The sequence below is a fragment of the Camelus ferus genome, chromosome 33 (assembly GCF_009834535.1).
Source record: "Camelus ferus isolate YT-003-E chromosome 33, BCGSAC_Cfer_1.0, whole genome shotgun sequence".
Classification (NCBI taxonomy): domain Eukaryota; kingdom Metazoa; phylum Chordata; class Mammalia; order Artiodactyla; family Camelidae; genus Camelus; species Camelus ferus.
Window position 1 is genome coordinate 19,344,298 of NC_045728.1, and position 25,172 is coordinate 19,369,469.

At 36.0% G+C, this 25,172-nt stretch overlaps 1 protein-coding gene and 1 long non-coding RNA gene across 7 annotated transcripts in view; one reads left to right on the top strand and one right to left on the bottom strand.

Moving 5' to 3' along the window:
- The window catches only part of ATM (ATM serine/threonine kinase), a 117,195-nt gene that overhangs the window by 15,084 nt on the left and 76,939 nt on the right, over positions 1-25,172 (bottom strand). For 5 of the 6 annotated variants that reach the window (XR_004316929.1, XM_032472510.1, XM_032472511.1 and 2 more), the window contains 14 exons: positions 23,769-23,873; positions 22,278-22,397; positions 19,254-19,488; positions 18,573-18,740; positions 17,159-17,278; positions 16,240-16,457; positions 15,566-15,773; positions 14,543-14,656; positions 14,019-14,177; positions 13,418-13,556; positions 12,495-12,577; positions 11,285-11,425; positions 10,369-10,485; positions 2,278-2,427 (listed from right to left, as the gene is read on the bottom strand). Coding sequence is in view for 4 of the 6 variants with exons in the window: in XM_032472510.1 (XP_032328401.1) it covers positions 2,278-2,427; positions 10,369-10,485; positions 11,285-11,425; positions 12,495-12,577; positions 13,418-13,556; positions 14,019-14,177; positions 14,543-14,656; positions 15,566-15,773; positions 16,240-16,457; positions 17,159-17,278; positions 18,573-18,740; positions 19,254-19,488; positions 22,278-22,397; positions 23,769-23,873 (2,077 nt within the window). In the remaining 2 variants the exon portion in view is untranslated. Of the gene's footprint in view, positions 1-2,277; positions 2,428-10,368; positions 10,486-11,284; positions 11,426-12,494; positions 12,578-13,417; positions 13,557-14,018; positions 14,178-14,542; positions 14,657-15,565; positions 15,774-16,239; positions 16,458-17,158; positions 17,279-17,739; positions 17,753-18,572; positions 18,741-19,253; positions 19,489-22,277; positions 22,398-23,768; positions 23,874-25,172 lie in introns of those variants that run through there. The other variant, XM_032472513.1, reaches the window with a different exon arrangement.
- On the top strand, positions 1,415-20,807 carry LOC116661157. Its single transcript, XR_004316930.1, has 3 exons — positions 1,415-1,549; positions 17,910-17,912; positions 20,797-20,807. It is a non-coding gene; the product is annotated as an uncharacterized LOC116661157 (long non-coding RNA).

Here is a 25,172-nt window from a genome sequence, read left to right on the forward strand (position 1 = left end):
TCCAACACTTACGTAGTAAATATTAATCTCCTGAAGCAAAGCTTATCTATGTCAGTGGGCTCACTCCTCACCTATGGACTTCCAAGTCTGCATCTTTGGCCTAGATATCTTTATTAAGCTTCAGCCTGAGGTGCTTCTCCAACTTACTGCTCAACATCTTCACTTGGATCATTTCCAAATCCAAATTAATTCACCTTCTCATCTTTGGCAAACCTCAGCCACTTCCTCTATTCATCAACACAGTAAATAGCCTCTCCATCTGCTCCATCATCCCGACCAGAAAACTGGGCACCCCGATTCTCTTTTTCACCAACCCCACTTGTAATCCGCAACCAAATCCTATCAGTTTTGCCTCTTTAATGTTTCTTATATGAACTGCCTGTTCTACTGTTACTCTTAGTTCAGACCTCATCTTACGTTTTTTGTCAACTGTCTCAAAAACATAACCCTCAAAAACACAAGTGTTGTCAGAGTGATCGTTCTAAAATGCCTATCTGATATTGGTATCCCTCTCAAAGGCTCTCTATTGCCTACAGGATAAAGTGCAAATTTCTCAGCATTTCATGAAGTAACCCTTCATTTTCTGACTAATGATACTGCTCCAATCTCCTCTATGCCTCCTCAAAAACTAAGCCAATACTATCTCTACCTGCCTCTTCTTGGGTCCTTCCCTTCTGCTTCTATGTTCCTTCTGCCTGGAAAACCCATTCACTTCTAACACTCAGCTCAAACACCATCTCCTCTATGAAGTCGTTCTTGACTCTCTCTCCACTCCCCCTGCCCCACACAGAGCTAACCAGCTCCTCCTCGTGCCTGTCTTGCACTCTGTGGAGCCCCCCATCACAGTTCCTATGGTACCTTACCAAACATTTTTACAAACATGCAACAGAAAGCACAAGAAAAGAAGTAAATCAGTTTCAGAGTTGGACAGACAAGGCTTAAATCTTCACTCCATCATCTATAAGGTCATTGACCTGGGGCAAGCTAAATGCTCAGAACTTCTTCTCGTCTTAAAATGGGATCAGCACGATGCTGATTAATCTTCATATCTGCGACATCTCAGCGTAGTGCCTGGCAGAGAGGCGTTCAACAAGTGCCACTGGTTGGGTGGATGAGTGTTAGACCAGATGGCTGTGTGATGTGGCAAGTGTCTTAGAAGGCCTCTATTTCATAATCTGTTTTTTTTGGTTTTAGTGCTTTGTTTGTTTTGTTAAGAATTAGCTTGCATTAAACTGGAAGCAAATTAGCATACACTGAGTAATCTCCAATATCTCATCAGACAAGGGTTGACACCTTATATAGTTTAAAAATCTTCCTTTTTCAGGACACAAATGATCTTATCTACAAAACAGAAACAGACTCACAAAGACAGCAAACTTATAGTTACCAGGGGTTAAAGGGGGTGGGAGGGATAAATTGAGAATTTTAAAATTGCACCTCTTGGAGAATGATGGAAATGTTAGCTATCTTGATTGTGGTGGTGATTTCATGGTTGTGTACGTCTATCAAAGTTCATCAATTTGTACATCTGAAATATGTGTAGTTTACTGTATAGGAACCATACCATAAGAATGGTGTTTTAAAAAAAGGGGGGGGATCTTCCTTTTTCACTAACACCCACTTTCTTTCTGATGAGCTTACTTTCTTTCCTTTTTTTTAATTTATTTTTTTAATGAGGTATAGTCAGTTTACAATGTTGTGTCAATTTCTGGTGTACAGCACAATGCTTCAGTCATACATGAATATACATATATTCATTTTCATATTCTTTTTCACCATAAGCTCCTATAAGATATTGAAGATATTTCCCTGTGCTATACAGTATAAACTTGTTTATCTATTTTATAGAAACCTATCAGTATCTGCAAATCTCAAACTCCCAGTTTATCCCTTCCCACCTTGCTGCCCTCCAGCAATGAAAAGTCTGTATTCTATGTCTCTGAGTATGTTTCTGTTTTATATATAAATTCATTTGTCTTATTTTTTAGATTCCACATATGAGTGATATCATATGGTATTTTTCTTTCTTTTTCTGTCTTACTTCACTTAGAATGACATTCTCCAGGGCCATTCATATTGCTGCAAATGGCATTATATTATCATTTTATGGCTGAGTAGTATTCCATTGTATAAATATATCGCAACTTTCTTATACTTACCATCATTAACAATTACCTGATGAAATTAAAACTTGGCATTCTGTAATATTTGACAACTATCAGCCTTAATAAGCTATTAAAAATCTGGCAATAAGTTATATTTTTGAGTGTCACTCACCATCATTTTCTTTTGGCACTGAAGGGCACTGAAATCCTTTGGCCTGTATCTTTTATGAGCACCATTCTCATTGTTAACAAGAAATTCACCAATAGGGACAGTTCCTGTGCACCATTCAAGGACACCACTTCGCTGAGAAAGGGGAACCACCTAAAGTTACAAATTAAATACCTTTTGATTATGGAAAGGCATTAAAAGAGCATATGATGATTATTCAATTATCAGAGTCAATGTGTAGCATTTTCTCAAGTTGTGTTACTATTTTTCTGTTTGTAGGGAAAAAGCAACTGAAAATAAACTTAAGCTCAAAGAATAAGATTTTTCAAGTCTGCTGCTTAAACTTCTGAGAACCTGTTCTTCCCTCAATTTCCTTGATTCCCTGAGAGGTCAATCTTTTTAATTATACTCATCCATCTGTCACTGAGCTATACTTAGTTTGTTCCATTTAGCAGAGGAATTAGCTTTACTTTCCTTGTACTTTTAATAGCAAATAAATTCAAAGAATTTCACTTTGGAAAATATCAAATGTCATCTCAATTTTAGTATACTTCAATAATTGAAAGTGCATTTATTCTTGTTTTATAGTTTTGTTAGCTTCATCAAGAAGAAATGTATTCCTAAACATAAAACGAGCAATTTTACTGGGAAGATTAAAAATTATGACACATTATAAATACACACAAAGTATAGAATATAATATAAACAAATACCCTTTTGCCTACTGAACAGCTTTATCAAATCTAAAACTTTTTTCATATTTGCTAGGAAAGAGATGAAGCTCCCTGTATACCCCTCACTGACCCCATGCCCCTCCCGACCATCAAGATGACTGCTGGGGGAAGGTATAACTCAGTGGTAGAGTGTGTGCTTAGCACGCGCGGGGTCCTGGGTTCGATCCCCAGTACCGGTAAAACAAAAACAAAAACAAAAAATGGTTAAGATGACTGCTAATTTGCTTATCACGTTCATGTATTTTGGGATATACTTTCATTTCAAAGCTATCCATACATAAGTAGTTACAAGCTGTAAATAAAGAGTATTTATTCTATTATGTACATTTCTGTAATTTGCTTTTTTCTCACTTAACACTGTTTTACCTTTAACTGTGTTAGACTATTTAATCCTAAGTCATTCATTTTAATAACTGTACATTGTATAAATACACCACAATGGTCCAATCCTAATGTTGATTAATATTTACCTTTTTTCCAGATTTCCCTGAAACACTGCTGCAATGAATTAGTCTACTAGCGCATATACTTCAGTTTCTCTAGGGTGTATGTGTACCCGGGAACTGAAGAGCTGGGTCATTCGGGATGTGCACCTTTAACTGACTTAACCAGGTATTGCCAAATCTGTATCCAAAGTTGTTGTACCAATTAATATACCCTTTAGCAGAGTTTATTCCATAACCTTCCAAACATGTGGTAGTGTGGGACTTCGACATTTTGTCAATCCAGGAGGTATACAACAGTATCTCACTCTGGTTTTCATTTGTATTTTCCAGATTCCCAGTAAAGCTGAGTGTAATTTGAGAGGCTTATTGGCCATTCAAATGTTTTCTTCTTGTGAACTGCCTGTTTATATTCTTTACCCTTTTCCTTGCTGGCTTGTCTTTTCAGTGCTGATATGCAAGAGCTATTTATATATTCTGTATATAAATCCCTTATTATTAATATTATTACAATCTTTTGTTGTTGTTATTAACATTATTAAATTCACTTTCTCAGACAGCCACCTGTCTTTATAGTATCTTTTTTTTTTTGGTATATACATTTTTTTTATTGAAGTATAGTCAGTTTACAATGTTGTGTCAGTTTCTGGTGTACAGCACAAAGCTTCAGTCATACATGAGCATACATATATTCATTTTCATATTCTTTTTCACCATAAGTTACTACAAGACAGTGAATCTAGTTCCCTGTGCTCTACAGTATGAACTTGTTGTTACCTATTATATATATATATATATATATATATATGTATTAGTTAGTATCCACAAATCTTGAACTCTCAATTTATCCCTTCCCACTCCTTTCCCCCCATAGTATCTTTAATTCTATACATTTTAAATTTTAATGTACTCAAATATATCGAACTGTTTTATGTTCTGTGTTTCAGCATAAAGGAGGTCTTCTGTTATTTATTAACTCTGTTTGTTGAGAGTTTATTATGTGTTTCACACACATAGTGCCAGGGCCCTGAGAACAGAGTGCCCACAAGGCAGGTGAAGACCACACCCTCATAAAGCTTCGTTCTGGTGTGGGAACATACACGCTAGTAAACATTAAATGGTGCCAGGCAGCAATTATAATAGAACAAAATATACATTTTAAAAAATGAGTAACAGAGATGTGGGCCGAGAAGGCCTCTTTGAGGAGGTAACAGTGGAGAGAAACCTGAAAGAAGTAAGGGAGCAATTCATGTAAAGCCCTGAGGGAAGAGTGTTCCAGGCAGAGAGAAGGGAAAAGCCCCGAGGTGAAGCAGGATTGGTGTACAAGGTACAGCAAAAAGAGCAAGTGAAGTGGCAATGACGCTGCATGGAGACGGTAAGAGAGAAGGGTGGAAAGACAACAGCGGAGGCAAATCACTTTCATTCAGGGATAATGTGAAGTCGTCTGGGGTTTTGAACAGGAAAGAGACATATTCTATGTCAGACTTTTTAAAGGATCGATCTAACTGCTGTGAGTAGAACTAGCTTTGGGGGAGCCAAGGGCAGAAGTAAGGGGTTAGCTGGGTGCTCAAGAAGGAAAGTGACTGTGGCGTGGAGCAGGGTGGTAATGGCGGAGGTGGCAAAAAGGGGCTTGACTAAAAGTAAACCAATAAGGACTTGCTAATGGAATAGATATGAGATTTGAGAAAGAGAAAGTGGGGGAGTCTAAAATGAACCCCACTATTTGGTGATATTTAGGAGTTACTGCTAATTGTTTTAGCGGCCCAGCATTGTGGTCATGTGGTATTTTTTTTTTTAAGAGATATTATCTTATAGAACTACACACTGAAATGTTTACAGATGAAATGATATGACATCTTGCTTCAAGATAATATTGGAGGGGAGGAAGTGGGTGGAAGCAGAAATGAAACAAAATGGTCTGGAGCGGATAGTCGTTGAAGCTGGATGAAGGTATAGGGGGTTCATTATATTATTCTATCTACTTTTGTATCTGTTTGAAATTTTCCATAGTAATAAAAGCAAAAAGAAAGTAAGACCTTCAGGTTTTGGTCTGAGCAAATGCACGAAGGATGGGCCATGTGCTGAGATGGGGACGAGCATGTGGGCTTTCATTTGTGCTTTTTTAGGGGGAGTGGAGGTAATTAATTAAGAGTTCTACTTTAAACTTGTTGAGTTTGAGGTATCTCTTAGACATCTACAAAACTAACTAATCTTATCATGAACCAGCCCTTCCAAAAGACTGTATATGATTTGACAAAAGACTTTTTTAATAGGCTTAAGAAAAAAATGGAGTTTCGTTATAAAAAGCAGATAAGATGTCCAGAGAGCAAAAGAGCCAGGACTACCGAGCCACAACCCACAAGGTAAACCTTTCAATGACTTGCTCGGCCTCCTCAGGCCAGGCTTGCTCCCGTGATGCTCCGTAACCTCTGGGCACCGTCTCCGACAAAGCACTTACTACTCTGCATCGTAACTGTGTGTCTGCTTCCCCTGGGAGACTGTGAGCACCTTAAGGACTAGAACTATGTTTTATTACTTTTATATTCGCAGCACCTACTAGAGTATCTAATGCAACATTAGGCATGTAAATAAATGGTTACAAATTTATTTGAACGGTCTCACGGCTTTTCCAACCAATTTTCCTTCCTGCCTAAGTAGCTCTAAATGCCTCCCTCCCAGGAAAGCCAGCCCCATCTTTGACTCTGAGCTGTGACCCCTGGTGCTCAATCATATTAACATTCTTGCCTCCTAATATATTCCATCAAAGGCCCCTTTCCCACTAATTACTCTCTATTAATATCTGGTTACGGGGAAAAATTCAAACACTTGTCTTTTTGTTAAGAGACTAACCTAGAAAGGAGTAAGTTGGCTTTTTTCTATCTTATCTCAGAGTCCAACTGTGATGCTGGCTGATGTAAAAACAACTGAATTCAAGTTTCAAAAGGCAAATGGCAGTGTTTTCTCAGGCACTAAGATTCCCTGGAATAGCCTATTTCATCTGAGTATTTTGCCTGAGTGGCACAAAAAAAGATTCATGACTATTTCCTCAGTTACCTCCAGGCATGCAGCTAGAACCATCCTAGATACATAGAAACGAAGTTAATTCATTATGTACAGTGAATGCCTTAGGGCGTTACAGCTTCTCTCCAACCCTGACTGAAATATGTATCACACAGAAGAAACATGACTTGCTGACATAAGGCACCATGAAGAATTAAGTACAGAGCTTCTCTCAGCATTTAAATATTGTCTATGAGAGACTTTAATTTTAAAAAATGAATCCTCTCACACCTAAGACTTTTGGCTTGTTGTTCAGGATACCTTAAGAAAAATGTAGTTTTGGTAGAGATTAATCAGTCCAGTTATACAAGTTCTGGTTGTCAGAGGCTACGTCTTAGTACCAGCACATATGAGAACTTTGTCTTCCTTTATCTCCATGTGATTCTCTCTGACAAGAGATTTCCACTATGCCTCAACATACAAGTCTTTCCTTTTGAGGCTGCATACTGACTGTTGAGATTTGGGTACCAAGAGCTAGTTCCAGGCAGTCAATGAACCTTCTTGTCGACATAATGATCACAGGAGGCCTGAATGCCAGGTTGGGAGTGACTCCACTGAAGACCTGGACTAAGCAGACTGCTTTCCTATACACAGTGTGGCACCTCCAGGAACCGTAACTGAAAACAAGAACAACAGCTCAACAAGGTAATGATGATATAACCTTCACATCCTTGGAGTAATCTCAAAATAACACAGACCTACTGGCCCAGTACTACAATTCTAAACAATACAGTCAAACCTCATATTTAGAGGTCATTTAAAAAAAGTATTCAGATATGTAACATTAAATAACTCCATTATTTAATTGGTAAAATAGTTCTTTGTAAAAATTAGATGTAAAAAGTCATAAGGCAGAGATGGACTTTAGTCATTTCTGCCTTCAAAATATTTTAGGTCAAGCAAGGCCTTCTCTCTTTCTTGCTTAACAGCAATGAACTCTGGAGGCTCAACTGTGTTATCTGCATGGAAGCCTGAGCTGCTTTCTGAGAAAATCAGGAAGTGACCTTACAGCCCACACTTTTTGCAACCCGTTGTAACTGAGCTCTTTAGTCACCATCTTTGCTATCTAAAAACCTGGCACTTAAAGCGTAAAAATGTCCTTTCATTCACTGTATAGAATTTTTGTCCTTTAAAAATTTCAACAATCATGAAAGTATCTGCCACAGACTTTGTCCTACAATTAAGCCAGATCAATAGACAGCAAACTAACTAGATGGTGGGGTCTCAGAAGTGTGGTTGCTGACCCACAGCTGCATCAGCATCACTTGGTATCTGGCTAGAAATATTCTCAGGCTCCATCCTAGAATTAAACTCTGAGAATGGGGCTCAGCAGTCTGTGTGTTAACAGACCCTCCCAGTGACTATGATGCCTGTTGAATGTGAGCATCACTGATCTAAACCACATCAGAGAAGTCCCTCTGCAGAACAGATATCACTGACCTTTAACTTTTGCTCTTGGCATTCAGTGAGGGCTCTTTTTTGTTTTCAATTGCTAATAGAAAGCATCAAGTATATTAGTTAATACCCTAGAAAGTTTCATGTAACAAATCTGTCACAAATGTGAAGGCTAAGAAAAAGTGTGCTATTCTTAATGCTTTCCCGCCCCTCTAGCCCACCCAAGCAACAAGTTCTATATTTCTGTTTCTGTAGGCAGTTAAGAAATTCAAAATAAAGTTCTGTTTTCAATTACAATAGCCTGACTCAATCAGAATTTTGGAGGGGAGAATTAATTTCTTTTTCTCTGCTCCCCTATTTGGGGTTTTTAGTTTAATAGTTATTTTTATAATTAAAAAATGTTCATTGTGGACAACTCAAAATATACTAAAAGCAGGTATTACCCATAATCCCATCATACCCAGAGATAACAGCATTTTCAGGAACTTTTTAAAAGTCAAAGCTATACGCTGATTTCTTATAAACGTATATAATAAACATCTGTTTCAAGGCTACTTATTCTGTCTTATTAATCTATTTTTATGTCATGAACCATATCATCTTTATCACTAAAGCTTTACCATCTGCTTTCATTATTGGATAGAGTCCACATTCACCTACTACTTTTATCAAAGACATTTAGTCATTCTCACCAATATATTTTTCAAACATGTTTTTATGTTATAAAAATTTTTATTGGAATTTCACTGTCTAGGCATTATATTTGAAATGAGCTGACATTTTCCAGTGTCTTCCTATTTACGACATGGCACCTCTTCCTGAGCCTAGGTTTCCTTTACTCTTTCTTGTTATATTTTTGTAATTTTTTCTCATGCAGTCTTGCATGTTTCTTGTTAACATTAATCCCAGCCAGTTGATTCACATTATATACACTATATTACTGTGAAAGGGACCTTTTTCAATTATACTTTTAAACTAGTCTTAGTTGATGGTTGGGATACCTCGAGGTTAAGTAGGGATAACTTGCTAGAGAAAATAAACCCTTGCTGGTATGTGCCATTCTGCAGGTGTAAGAAACAGGGATGGGACTATCCTAAGAGCCTCTGAAAGATTGCTTCTCTGCTATACAGTGAATTATCCATACATTCTCTTAATCTGTTTATATCTTCAGAGAAAGTGGGACAGTGAATAAATAAATAAGTCTTGTTACAGCAGTGACAGAAGAATAAAGGGCAAAGAGATACAGGAATGAAACCAGAAACACCTAGGAAACACAGGCCATTCAAAATGAAGGCTTATTGTTATTTTTAAAAATGTAAACATGCTGGATGAGCACTCACTTAAGGGCCAAAGATGATTAATTAATAGAATAATGTGACTTGGGAACTGTCTTCTCAGACAAACTGCTGGAGGAAATGCAAACTGGTACAACCCTCTACTAAAGGGAACCTGACAGTATCTACCTAATTAAAGGTACATTTACTCTTACCCATCAATCCAACTTTAGGAAGTCTACCCCACAGATGCACCTGCACATACATGAAATATTACATGTTCAATGTTATTCAGTGCAACACAGCATTTTTCACAATAATGAAAGACCACAAACAACCCTATGCCCATTTTATACAATAAGGACTTTTTATGATAATTATGTACAAACACACAAAGCAGCTGTTAAAAAGAAAGATCTCTGTAACATACTGAGTTAAAATCTCTCTCTCTATATATATATATGTTGCCTTTTCTTTAAGAAAAAGGGGGAAATAAGGAAATATATTCATATATTCTATTTGTTTAACAGTGGAAACAAATGTTACTTATAAGGATAAGGGGTGGGGGATGAGGTTGATAGGAAAAGGGTGAGAGAAGGCTTCCCTTTTTATACCTTTTTCTATTATTAGATTTTTGAACCATGCAAACATATTACCTAATCAAAAACTAACAAATTAAAACTTTTAAACCCTATATTATGTGCTATATTCTTCATGGAATCAGTATTCTCTCTTTAACGCAACTTTTCTTCTTAGGAGTACTTTTATACCAGAAATAGGCCAAATGGTCAAAGATAAAGGAAAAATATTTTAGATAATTATAAGAAACAAGATCTCTTGAAACAAAAAATTACTGCAATTAACATTAATCATTTACTTTTTTTTTTTCGTATTCATATTCTTTAATGAGTACTTTTTAAAAAGAAACTATTATCTAAATCAGAGGTTGGCACTGTGTGGCCTTTGGACCAAAACCAGTCCCAGACTGTTTCTGTACAGCCTGTGAGCTAAAAATGGTCTTCCAGGTTTAAAGGGTTGCAAAGAAAAAGAGGAAGAACAGGTAACAAAGACCTTATGTCTAAAATGTTTACTATCTGGTCCTTCACAGGAAACATTTGCTGACCTCTGGCTGAATGATCGCATCTTTTATATGCTCCTGATGAAGTAGCAGAAGTAGCAACTAGTTACCTTATACGTGCAGATAGTCAGTTTCCTCTTCCTGGTTTCAGTGTTTCTCTGCAGTAATGTATTACACATCTGGAAAACCTGCTGCATGACAGCATCTTGTCTCAGGTCATCCCGGCCCTTCAGAACAATCAAACCACGAATGACTAACCACAGTTCATTTTCTCTACTATAAAATCACACAAATGGTCATCTGAGGATGGCCAAAGGCACTCAGAAATCAATCTGAGAATGTGTTCCTCTTAACAGGCTCTTAAATAATTAAGACCTAAAACTGTGCTTTTGCTTAGAATAAGCAATACCACTGGGTGGGCAGAACAATACTGAAAAAAGAAGTCGCCGCCCCACCCCGCCTCCCCACCCCGCCTCCCCAGCTGCTTTTGTAATTACACTCACTGGAGCTCCTCCACCGGAGGACACACTGCAGAACACCAGGGCAGAGCAGCTCTGGGGTCTCTCTACTACTTCCCAGCAAGGCCCACAGAGCTTGAGAGCAGAGTAAGGGAGGAATGCGGTCCCTTTACGGTACATTCAATAGCACTTAGCACAGTGACAAGACTCAGGATACTGAAGCAAGAGCCTTCAATTTGAACTATTCAAGCAAATAAGCAGCAATCATCAAAATACTTTTCCATCACAAGCAGGCTGACTGTTAACCTCATCATGTCTGTACATGGTAAATGCTAAAAGCATTATTTTACTTCAACCAATGGTTGTAAGGTTAATCTTTCAGAAACACAACAAAATGAGGAAATGCATCCTGCTTCTAGAAATAATATATTTCTACTTTATAAGTTTTCCTGTAAATCATTCAGAACAAAAATAAAGACCCAAAGCAGGAAGAAAATACCCACTACAGTGTTTCTTTGACTTTTTTCATTAACTCACTAGGAATCACATAGCGAAAGGAAAGTCTCACCTTGACAAGCTGTCTCCTTTCTTTGCCATCAGAGCCCAAACAATCTATTATTTTTGGTAAATTTAAACCTCCTGCTAAACGAAATTCTGCTTTAAATGACTGAATAGTCACCAGATTTCTATATTCTCCTGTGGGGTCCACCTAATAAAATGTATAAATATCACAATAGGTCAGATACACAATTTGCATTTAAAGAAAAATGAGACATAAATGACAATTTTAACATTAAACAGAGGAATGAATGACAATGTGCTGTTGGTTAAGAACTGAAGGGATAACTTTACAAGTGAAAGAAAAAAGATCTGACATTGGAAAGCTTCAAAAAGTGACATGGAAAACACATTTACCTCCCTAAATATCTCTTAATAAAAGCAGGGCATACAAAGTTAGGATGATGTTGCTGAAAAACCCAGGTTCAGGTCTTGCCAATGACCTGTAAGTCATCTGGGAAATAGTAAACTCTTCACAAAAACATAATAAGGTATATTTTAAAAAAGTATGGAAAGGAGTTTTCCAGGTTGTAACTGCTAAATCTGGCATTTTAAGGAAATATTTAGCTAAATAACTTTGCTGGTATATGGTTAATCCACAAGATGCAGCTACATTTCAAATCAAATAACTGCAGATATTAAGCAATAAACTGCAGACTCAAAGGAGAGATTTTACATAGTTAAAGTGATCATTTTCTAAACTGTAACCTTTATTATTACATATATCCCTGCTCACATGGTACTTCTAGCAATAAAAGATCATTAGGACAAAGCTAAAAATATTGTGCATATTACAGTCAATTTAATATTATAATACATCACAGTCAATACATTCTAATGCATACAGAATTTTAAAAACCAATATAAAATAATTAGGGACTTTTTTGCCAAATTAAAAATTAACCTTGGCACAAGACTATGGAATCTTTCCTTCTTCTGGCCAATGAAAATGACAGCCTATAGACTTCTTCGTAAGAAAGATGAAAGGTGTAAAACTGAAGACAGAAGAAAGGAAACCAGGAGAGGCCTTTAAGTATTTTAAGGCATGGACAAAGGGAATCCAACAAAGGGAAAAAAAAAAAACCATACATTGAAATAAATGAATTTGCCAATATTTAACCTATTCGAGCTACAAAAAAAAAGCGCTATTTCAAATGGTTTAACCTAATAAAGAGGAATTTACTTTAATTAAAAAGTCAAAACTGTTAATGGTAAATTACCTTAATTTCCATAGTAGGGACAACAACGTCTTCTAAGTTTTTCAGTTTAGTGATGGGCTGGTCTGCTGGAATGCTTATGCCTCCTGGAGTTAGAATAAAGAGCTTTCAGTGACAACTGCAAATTAAGGAACAGCACCGAAGGGAAAGGAGAATTCAGCAGATGCTATCAACCCCAACCTGTGGCTAATTTGTGGTTCAGGCCTTGATTCAGAAAATGAAGTCCAGGGCTCTGGACACAATGTCGCTCAGGGTAGGAGCAAAACAATAGTAAACATGGCTTACAAACGAATTTGCACGTTACCTGGCGCTGGGTAATTAGACACATTCCACCCTAGCGGCCAAGCTGAGCAACTTCAGATAATTATGTAACAGTGTGAACAGCACATGGATAATGTATTCCTCTCCTGTTACTATCAAATGAGACTGAAGGACATGACAATATTCTGTTAGCCTACAGGAACACGATGAGAAGTCTCATTCTTATTTGAAAATAATAATTTAAATGTGAAGATATGATTCTGAACAGAAAAAAGAACATAATTATTAAAGTATGGGGAGAGAGATACCTGTAACTGTACGCACATAACCAAATATTATAGCCACTTATAATTATTTAAAGAGACACAGCAAGAGGAGTGATGGGGAAAATGATAAGGACTTTCCATCTTTAAGTCCGAGAGCGCAGTCACGTATCATCAGTTCCACGAAATTAAGTGAAAGAGTGACTGGAGGAGTGTTGAAGCTAATTAGATAAAAATCAAAATCTGGATCATTGTGAGCTGTAATCATCACGACCTTCATGTCTATAATTAAAGTAATAATGTGTGAGTTGAACAGACTTACATTACTAGGCTCTATAATTAATATATTCCTACAGAGAACAGCACAGCAAGAAAGCAACACTCATTCTTTCAAACACGTACTTCTCTGGGTCTTCCACTGAGTGGCATCCAAGTTTGCTAATATAATGTAAGCATCACAAAGTGCCTCAACACTTCTGACCATCTGAGGCCTCCTACTTCTGATAGTACGTATTATTTTGTTTGCAGCCTCAATTCGATCCTATTAATAAAAAAAAAAAATTACATAAGCAAATACCCAACACTTAAACTTTTCAGGGTTATAATAACAAAAGAAAAAACAGAATTTATGTACATATCTATACAACGGAAGGGCACATAATATGATCCCTGCAATCCCTCAGATGCAAACAGAACAGTCATCTTACTAGGGATGAAATTCATCAAAGGTATGATCATCTCCAGGACACAGGTGCCTTGCAAAATCTATTTTTTCTTTGCTCACTGCTGTGAGGAAAAAAGGTAAAATACTATTGGTATCTCCTACGCTTTAAGAAATACTCAGTAATTTGAATTTTAGGTAGCATCATAATAACAAAGAATTTACAAACTAAGTATTGTCAACAACACACACTCTTAGAATCCCTGAGACTTAAGAAAGGAACACTTCGGGAAAAAGCGAACATCACAATTCAAACAGACAACGCACGTCCAATCCAAATACCTCGTCAAGCTGCGAGCTCTGTTTAGGTGCGTTTTTAGGTATTCTGCTCCTTCTTGCTGCCTCTGGTTTGGTCAAAAATTCATCTTTGTTTGCATTTGCTAAGGCCAGTATAATAAACAAAGTATGATGAGGGTGATCCATTGAAATTCTAGAGATGAGCTGTCAGAAAATTAAAAACTGTTAGTTTTACGGAAACCAAAAAGAGAAAATCCATTAACCTTTTAAATTTTGCTTAACATTAAGATACGTGTCACTGTGCTGGATGCTGCAGCGTGTAGTGTGTGCACATGCGTGTAGGAGAGAAAGACACAGAGGTACGTGAGGAGCAAGAAAAGGAGAGAAGCTGAGTAACCTATCTGGAGTATGAGAGGAGACAAAAAGAAGTCTTTATTCTTGCCCTGAGATAGCGTAAGTAGGACTGACTGAAATGTTTGTTTACTGCCATTTCCTCGAGTGGAACAGTAGTACACAATAATAAAATTAAAAGAAAAGCAGCTGTGTTTTGATTTTTCAGGTTTACTTACGTTATTGAGGACTTCATGAAATCCTAGGCCTCCCATCATCTTGGTCCCCATTCTAGCAGCCAACTGGTACATAAGAGGCAAAAATTTATATGACGGAATCTTCATTCCATCTCTCTGCCATTAAAAAAAAATATGAAATTAAAAAACAATGCATTTCAAATAGTCTTACATCTAAGCAAATAAATTATTCTAAGATAATGGTCCTCTACCAAGACAGTCATCTAGTGGATGTTGCTAAAACTGCACTGACAACGTGTTTTTCATTATCATTTACCTTCTGAAGGGTATTCTAGATTGACTCATCAGTAAGTCATATTTGAATCTAAATTAAACTGTAGTCAGAACTGGAATATTGGGCATGCTTACATTCCAGCGACTCCAGGGAGGACAGATGTGTACATTAAGACTACTGAGAAGTCAGTGTGAATAAAATGGAATAACTATTTTTCCCTACATGCTAAAAGTAACAGGATTTAACGTACACTAGTAGCAGAGACCGGCTGTATTGTAAGTCTTGTCATTTTTTTCAGCCAGAGGAACCATTTTACTTTTAAACTTCACTCTGATTGCCAACGTATACCTTTTCAACATAACTTTAATACTAGCTATCATCAATAACATTTAAGATTTTAAAATAAAGATTTACAAAATACTGCTGCCTTGATGTTTTCTTAATTTTTTTTTCCATTTGCAGAAGTAATTCACTGCAAAAAAATCCCAGAAAAGAATAAAGCAGGAGGGAAAAATCTACCTGTGATCATATCATCTTTAATTTCTAAATCTCCCAATCTAGCATCCTGGGTACTTTTCCTCTATGGTAATTGCAAAGATATAGGAAGAGACTGATCTAAATTCTCTCATCTCCACATAAACCTACAATATTAGAGCTGAGTAAATATCTATGTGCAGAGCCCTGAGCCAAGTGCCAAGGATACAAAGTATATAAAATCCATGACATTGAGAGGCTCATGTCTAAACTTTTAAAACACAGGCTAGAATATTGAGTTGAAATAGAAAACTTGCCTTCATCATGCCATTGACCTCAGAAACTCCAGAATTTTCAAGCCAGAGGGAACAAAGACGGAATATCCACATGTCATGCCCCTCTCCACTTAGTAAGCAACTGATGTAATTTTCAACTGCTTTACATAAGAAACGTTTACGATCTTCTTTCAACGCATGGAGCGCACATTCATCCAGCTCCAGCTCTCGCTGAACCTTTACGGTGTATCTTACGTTGGATAATTAAAGTAAAACACAAAACCCATCAAATTTTATAGAACTATAAAATCATACAAGATATACAACGCAGATGAAAAATCAGGTGTCCAACCCAGGAGAAAAAGCAAAATCATAAAAATCATAAAAGGAACAAACTTTTGTCTTAAAGTAAGTTTATGCAATTCAAAAGCTACCCTAGGCAACCAAGGACAAAGTGGACTCTACTTAAACTAAAATGTACAGACCAAAGGCAAGTTTGAGTAAAGGATTCAGTTACATCAAGATAGGTAACTGCTCTCTATTTAATTTCAACACCTGTCTCTTTTTCAACTATGATACCAACAAACTAAAAAAGCAAAACAAAAAGCTAACATCAATAATACTCTACAATTAGCCCAGACCCAGAGCATGGATTCCTATCTGTATACTTGCATATATACAGTCACTGTATATCTGTGTATCTTGTCACCTGTTACCTGTTGGTCTGAATTTTATGTTCCCTAAGAAGGCCCACTTCCTCTTTGGCTCTTCTCAGGAGAGCTTGCTTGTTTTCAAATTCTGATGACTTCATATAGTTTTCAATTCTTTGGTACTGGGTATCTGAGAACCGTGCTAATGAGAGAAACGCCTTCATTTTTCCATTTCTGAGCCCATCATTGCTTTCTCCTTCATAACTTCCAGCAACTTCCACTGCCTTCAAAAAAGCACAATCCATTCATATTTTATTTACAGATACTAAATGCACCTAAAGAATTACTCTGATCAAAGAAATAGCCACACTAAAGTTTAACTAACATACAAGCTAAATTATATGAAGTACAGAATTTTCTTGACTTTTCAAAATAACTTTGACAGTGCAGAAATAACCAAAACAGTTGTTTTTTCTAAAGAACTGTGCAAAAACAAAAAGCTCTATCAAATTTTTTTTTAAAAATCATAGTACGCTTTTCACTTTCATTTATTTAGTGAAGTAGCTATTTTTTAAATTTGCTAAATTAAATGAGTAAGACGGTGAAACAGGACAGTCAAAAGCGGTAGGAGCACTGGAGTCCTGGTCCTACTTGTAGGGTTGGGCTACAAGTGAATGGTAAAGGCTGACACGCATATTCCTTAATCAGCTATTTCTACAAATAAGTTAGTGGAGAAATTATCAGGAATAACTTGAAAGAGTAGCTGGTGGTAGGGATAGAGAGCACACACACGCTTATTTTCAAAACATAATCCTTCTTTTGTAACATTCTGCCCTAAAGAGTATACAGAGCTAAAATAGTAATCATATACAAAAGGAAAGTGAAATCACACCTTTATTTGCATTTGAGAAACATCTGGTCCCACCAAAAAGATCAAATGTATTCATGCTAAACAACTTTCTTAAGGGTTGCTCAAAAATCTTACCTTTTCTAGGTAAGTCTGCATAATGACAGCAGGATTTTCTAAGCAAGTTTCTGCTAACCAGGTGCCACACACCCTCAGACATTCCGTGTATATAAGTTTTAGGTTGGGATCATTCTGCATCTGAAAGCAAAATCCTAAAATGTAATTCATTATCATGACTGTTACACAAATATGTCTTTCATGTAGTGGGGGGGAAAAAGCACGTTAAAAATGTTTTTCCTCATTTGCTTTCACCTTAACAACTATTTCAATAATTCCAAACATGTAGATTTATAGAATAATCATCCATTACTATTTATTATTACTACTATTATTGGAGCAACTCACATTTATTGAGTACATTTATATGCCAGGCATTTTCTAACGGCTTTTTAAAAAAATTATTTATTTATTTTAATTAATTTACTTATTCTGGGGGGGAGGAAGTAATTAAGTTTTTATTTACTTATTTACTTTTAATGGAGTTACTGGGGATTGAACCCAGGACCTCGTGTATGCTAAGCACACACTACCACTGAGCTATACCTCCCCGCTTCTAATGGCTTTATGTATAGTAACTCATTTAATCCTCACAAGAACTCTATGAAATAAATACTATTATCACCCTTAATTAGAAAACTAAAACTGAGGTACAAAGAGGGTAACTCCAGTCAGACTTACTCCAGGGTCCATAATGTTAAGCAATATTTAAACATCGTATCATATGAGCTTCCAGGTCTTTGGTATAATAATGAATTCTCTAATAATGGAGGATGTCATACAAGTTCCCATTATCCAAAAGGACAGTAAGCTGATATTCACTAAGCAGGCGTATGTCAGAGGAACACCATTGTGGCCAAACCTTTAAAACACTTTATGATTCTTACAAATGTTGCTACTTTGTTCACTGTATGCTGGAGACAGAGCTGAAGACGCAACCAAATTTACAATAACTAATATAGGGAATGGTAGATAAAATTTTAGACATGATGTTTTCAAAGTATTTGAATTGACAACCTAATTATTCCAATTTTTTTTTAACTTTTGTTCTCTCATGCATTTCCTCTTCCATTTTTTTGTCATTTCAAATTATTGTAGATATTTCATCTTTGTTTTCATCTACCCTTCTTGAATACTTTGGAAAGTTAAAAAAAAAAAAGGCTTGACACTGGGAAATTAAATAAATCTACCACAAGATGGACTGATAGAAATGTTGTAAATAGGAAAAATGAATACTTTCTAAACTTCTTTTACAAATATTAATTTTCAAGTCTCCTTTTCACAATCTCTTATTCATGGATCAGTAATCTCAAAGCTTTAATAAAGATGGTAATTATATTAAAATTTATTTAAAATATCTTATTGCTCAGTAATATTTCTTATAACAGTAAAATACTAATTCAGTAAAAAGCCAAAAAAAAAAAAAAAAGTGAACCTCTAAATAACTGGCATCCAACTTCTTGATCATCTGCTTGAGAATGCTCAGGGCAAGACTCTGTTCCTTTTTTGCCCAGAACACTTGTGCTTCCTCCAGCTGCCACTCAGAGACTCCACAGCTAGCTGGATTATACTGTTTAATTTGAAATATTGCCCTTTCAGGGAGCTGAAATGAAAATGACAAATGGGAATAAATACTTTTACTACTTATTATTCCTACTATCACCACCACTAATAATAAAAGCAGTCACTACCATTCACTGAGGACTTGACTATTTGTCAGGACTGCCTTAAACTGTATCTCTGACTGTCTTGTCCAGCCCTCATGTCTGCCTGTATGTTTTTCTCTATATATAGAAACTAAATATATATATAAATATATTGCATGTGTATACACAAAGTATATAAAATCACTAAATTGTTATAAATATAGTAAGGAAGTTAGGCAGCTTCTCATTTTTCAATCAGGAAATTGAGGCTCAGAGAAGGTAAGTACCTTGTTCAAGACTCAAACTCAGGTCTAATTCCAAAATGGGAAATCTTAAAACAATTGTGCTATACAATAGTTTAATAGTAATCTGTCTCCCAAGGGCATTTCTTTTTTAATTATGTTTTCTATTTTCTGGGTAATAAAAGGAAAGGTCAAGAGGTGAGACCACATAGTTTCAAGTCTGATTACCTGAGTGTTCTTGAAAGTTCGGGCTAGTGTGGAGAGTTCTATAAGGTGCTTGGTGAGAATGTCCTTAAAACACTCTCTCTGGGAGTTCTCCACTTCCTTTTCTATCAAGATCTCCAAAATGACTGTGCGTAGAGCCATTATAGGCTCCTGAAAACTAAAATCACTGTCTTTCAGAAGCTGGGAGTGTTTCCACCACTTACTGTATACTTCAGAGGGCTGCCTATCCATCACTGATCTGAAAGTCAAATCACAAAGCTCATGTAAGCAAGAGAAATGGGAAAAAAAAATTGCTATCACGCAGGTTCTGAAACTTAAGATATAACAAATACAAAAGACTTTTAAGAGTAACATGATTGGAACTTCCAAATAATCCAAAATAAGGACCAAAATTTAGAAACCTACACCATGGTCAAATCACTGAGGGTCGGTCAGCAGAGAACACACAGATGGACATTTTTAAAGATTTTCTTTCTTTTTTTAAATTGAAGTATAGTCAATTTACAATATTATATTAGTTTCAGGTATACAACATACTAATTCAATATTTTTATAGATTATACTTTAAAGATTTTCTTAAAAATACTCTTCAACCTCACAAAAAGCAGCATTTCTAAATATGTATTCTTCTGAAGTGAGAACACATTCATGAGGCTTGTCATTCAGAACGCCTATACCTCTAGTCCCGTTTCAATGTTCCCTGTGGTAAAATTAGACATGCCAGCAAGGAAATGAAATAAACTCATTAATTATCTACTGTGCCCGCCAGGCACAGGGCATGTCTCTGCATAACTTCCACTGTTAAGGAAAGCACAATCCAATGAAGGAAATGCTGGCATCGGGCAAAGATTTCACGTACCAATATTATTTACTAAAGGAAGAGAAAATACATATTGTACAATTAGTTTATATGAACAGAGTGCTTCCCAGATGGTCAAACTAAGCAATGCTGTCCACTTCTATACAGCACAGGGAACTATATTCAATTTCTTTTAATAACATATAATGGAAAAGAACCTGAAAAGAAAAAATATGTATGTATGTGTATGTATAACTGAATCACTCTGCTGTACATCTGAAACTAACATTGTAAATCAACCATACTTCAATAAAAAATTAAAAAAAAATACTGTCCAATCTGTTAGAACTACTATATTGAAAAAAATCAAGATGAAGCACGGAAACTAAGACGATAATAAGCTGATGACCAGGAAATGAAAGCTCTTTATGTTGCTTGATAGAAAAGGAAACAGTAACACAAATTCATAGGAACCAAAACTTTAATTCTTCCCAAAATGATTCTAGAGCAGCAGGTCTCAAACTTTCTAATCTCAGGAATCCTTTATACTCATACAAATTATGTGAAGACCCCAAAGAGCTTTTGTTTACTGGATTACACCTATTAATATTTACCTTATCAGAAATGAAAACTGAGAAATATCTTACATGTATTACTTTATTTTAAAATAACAATAAATTGACTATCATAAGTAACATTTTTATGAAAAATAACTGTACTTCCCAAAACAAAACAAAATTTCGTGAGAGGAAGAGCACTGTTTCACATTTCTGCAAATCTCTTTGATGTCTGGCTTAATGGAGCTAGCTGAATTCTCATCTTTCCTTCTGCACTTGGTTTGCTGTGATATGATGTCTGGTTGGAGCATATGAAGAAAATCCAGCCTCATACAGACATGTAGTTGGAATACGGAGTATGTTAATAGTCTTTTCAGCTAATTGTGGATATTCTCTGATACCTCACCCAAACTTCACTATAGCTCATGGGAGAATGACAGAAAAACAAAAACAAAAACAAAAACAGATGACACCTTGCTATAAATTATGATAGTGTTGATTTCATGAACCCCTGAATGGATCTCGGGGAGCCCCAGGATCTCCATTCCACACTCTGAGAACTGCTGTCCGAGAGCACAGGTACTTGTTCACCAGCGCATCAAGCTTCCCCTTCCTTCCTTACAATTCCCCAGCAGAGAGAGAGCAGTATTACTCACTACAGGCTTCTTAAGGAATTCTAACCGTTCTCTTGAGGAAGACATCTTTCCTGCAGAGGGAAAGTTCCTGAATCTCTGGCAGTAAGAACTACAGTGAACTTATCAATGACAGCAGAAAGCAGCTTTGTTCCTTTATCCTCTAGTTAAGAAGAGCCGCACCAATGGCTCTGTCTTCTGCAACACAGTTTGGGGAAAACTGTACTATTTTCTGACTCTAAAATTTCCTTCTCCTTTCTACTTAAAAACCATATACCAAGCTTTATTTTAGCATACACATATGGTGATCTTAGTAATTTATACCCTCTTTTCCTCCTCTTACAATAATAATAGTGACTCAGAATGATGGGGTTAAAAAAAGGCCTCAGAGACCATTAGATATAAATCCTGCATTTTAAAAATGAGGAAAATGAGGCCCAAAGAGGTCAAGTGACTTTCTATGGTCAGAGAGTCCAGAGTTAGATCCCTTACATACTGAATAACTGTTTTCCAGCACTCCTGGATCACTTCCTTTTCACCATTATAAGACACTATCTCCTCTAAATACTTTCTCCATATTCACTGACACAGACTGTTTACTAAGACTCAGTCACCAGGAAAAAGCACTAGGGATACAAGAATAAACTAGCCCACTTGTAGGGAGCTTCCAGGACAGCAGGACAGACTATACATAAAATGACACTAGTACAATGCACTAATGGAATGCAGTGCTACAACAGAATGCAGCATAACGCGCTATGACAAACAACATGAGGAAACAATTTTATCTAGGCTAGAACAGGGAAAAAGCTGTAAAGAGAAAAACACAAAGCCAAATTTCAGAAACTGGAATTTTTACAATGACTAGTTTTGAAAATGTTTATTTTTGTAAGATCAGAGCTCACTAGGCTACTTTACTTACATCTGGATAAACGGAAAGAAACCTATGGCTGTTCTCTACATAGCGTTTATTTTTTAAAGTTACTGTCGGTAACAGAAAGGTTGCACTTTGAGATACACAGTCATTGGAATCACGTACCTTGACAAAAGCTCCCCGATGTCCTCAAGCTCTCCGATGGCCTGCAGTCTGCTGAGCGTGGGGTAGAGGGAATACACAGACTCAAGGCTGCCCTTACACAGCTCCTCCACTTCTTTAACTCTAGTGGCAGACAAGACAAGACACTGAAAACTAAGAAGAGGTTTGCAGGAAGATAGAAGTTCAAGATTACTGTTAAGGAGTTCTCATCATAGGCCTTGGTGTTGATCTAATAATATTAATATTTATCAGCATCAGCAAAAGGCAGTGGAAACAAAGTAAATCTTGGAACTGCACATCCCTGGATCCAAGTCCCAGTTTTGCCAGTAACAGCTGTGTAACTCTGGGCACATTACTAGATGTCTCTGAACCAAAGTTTTTTCACTTCTAGAATTATTTTGAAGATTAGAGGATACACGTGGGAAAAGCCTAACAAAGTGGCTCCATATGATAAGCACTTAAATGGTAGCAAGCATTATTTCTGTAATAAAATACAGGATTTACTAGGTCACAACTACTGTTAAACAAAAAATGTGTTACATTTGTTTAGCCTGTTACAGTTCATTTCTTTCTTGTTCATTATCTCATCTGTGCCTCATAAGAAGCAGTCATCATTTTATAAAAAGAACACTAAGAGAGAGAAACATCATATAACTACTAGAAAAGACAGGATTAAAATTCTCAATATACTGATCCAGGAAGAGAACCAAGGAGTGGGACACAACAAGACTTTCTTTAGGGTTCAGCACAAATAATTGATCAGGGGGCTTTCCTAAAAGGAATCTTACTAAATTTTAAAGGAAAAAATATATTTAAACCACATAAAGAAAGAAATATTACATGAGAAAAAAAATAAAGTTTATGTAAGTACCTAACATATGAACATGTTCTTACATCTAAAAGAAAGAAAACAAAAGGTAACATTGGTACTATACATAAAAACATGTTTGTGTTTTATATATATATATATATGTATGTATCTGTATATTTGACATATATATTTGACAACTGTGCATTAAAGAATTCTCTCATACAAATATATATATATATATTTGACAAGAATATATATATATATTCTCTCATACAAAACATTTAAAACATGAAGAATACTTTTTCAAGATATAGAAAACAACTGAAGACAGGCACACTCATAATTCTTACAAAAACATGCTGGCAGTGAATAAAAGGCATTTGAGCACTCATTTCTCAAATACGTAAAAGCTATGAAATTGTTAACTGTTGAATTTTTCCTCCCGCTTTGGCACTGTTTCGAGTCTCAGCACCAATTAGTATGAATCACAAGTTACACAGGAAATATTTTTTTAAGGGAGAAGAGGGGAAGAGGGAATGACAAGGAAACAACCTAACCACAGCCGTCGGGTCCTTATACCTTCACCAGTGCCAATCTTTGTGTTGAAATTATTCGTCAAATATTCAGAAAAGAAGCCATGACATTAAATGTTAAAATACAGTAACTCTCTCTTTTTAAAATACCTGGCATACTTGAGACTTTCATAAAAAGTGGAGAATTCTCTGTCTCTTAGAGCCTGTAGAGCATTGTACAATGATTCGTGGTAACTGGTTCCTTCTATCCTTTTGCTGTGAGATAAATAAAAAAATGAAAGAAAAAAATACATTTAAAAACAGAGAATCCTAAGATATGTGTGTGTATATAAACAGCTTCACCAAAAGGCAAAATTTTAAACTAAAATTAAGATATCTCCAATTTCAAAACTGCATTTCTAGAAATTTTGGTAAGAATTACAAAGAATTTTGTGGATCATTTAAATTCTTCAAGCAGAAAAAAAGTTTATTTCTCAGATACTTTTCCTGGTTCTAAATATGCTACATTCTCATTTATTTATTTATTTATTTATTTGATGAACACCTACTATGTGCCAAACACTAGGCACCAGGTTCTAGACGCAGGGAATCCATTAGTGGACAAGTCAGATCAGGTTCCATTCTCATGGAGTTTATGTTCTAGTTTGGAGAAGATGGACAATAAAATAAGAAAAATAGCAGATAGTGACAAAGGGCATGCACAAAAGTAGAACAGGATAACAAAGGAGTAACAAAACAGGATGACTGGGTGACTACTTTAGAATGGATGGTCAAAAAAGGCTCTCTAAATACATCATGTTATTAAACAGTCTGAATGACAAGTAGCTACCTTCAAGGTAACAAGGGAAAAAAGAAGATACATTTAAGACTTTCAGGTTCAAACAATTTGTCCTGATGGAAAACCATGGAGAAGGCCTATGTGGCTGAAACACAGTAGGCAAGGGGGAAAGCAGCACACGGAGATTTACGGAGGCAAGTGGGAATCAGCTGGCAGAGTAAAATATTTTTAAAATAGGACAGCCTATCTCTAATTTTACCACAGTAACAGTTTGAAATCTGAAAGACAATCTAACTAATGAAAATTTTTTTCTATGAACGTGATTATACATACAATTAATATGATTCAATTTTTTATATCATCAAAAGAATTTCTACATAAATACACAATCTTTTATTCAATTAGGTGCTTGGCTCTACACTCAGAACACATGGTGACCTTACATGTAGGTTATAAACGGTATCTTCCTGCGCTAGTGATTTAGCAGTATTCTTTTATAAAAGAAAATATTTCATAAATAAAGATGAACAGTCTTCTGTGTACCATCCAGCCAATAAAAGTACCCTCTGACTGATTAAATGTTTGCAGAAGGTAGTGGAAAGGGAGACGCCTGTATTTCTCTTTAGATTTATAAACAGCATATGAGAAGATTCTCATGAGAAAATAATTCTTATATTTCTATTTTCAAAAATATCTTGAGGGTAGAGGTGAAGGCACCCTAATAGAAGAAGGGAGTGAAGTTCAAGACTAGGCATGCTGACAGCTTGCTATCTTAT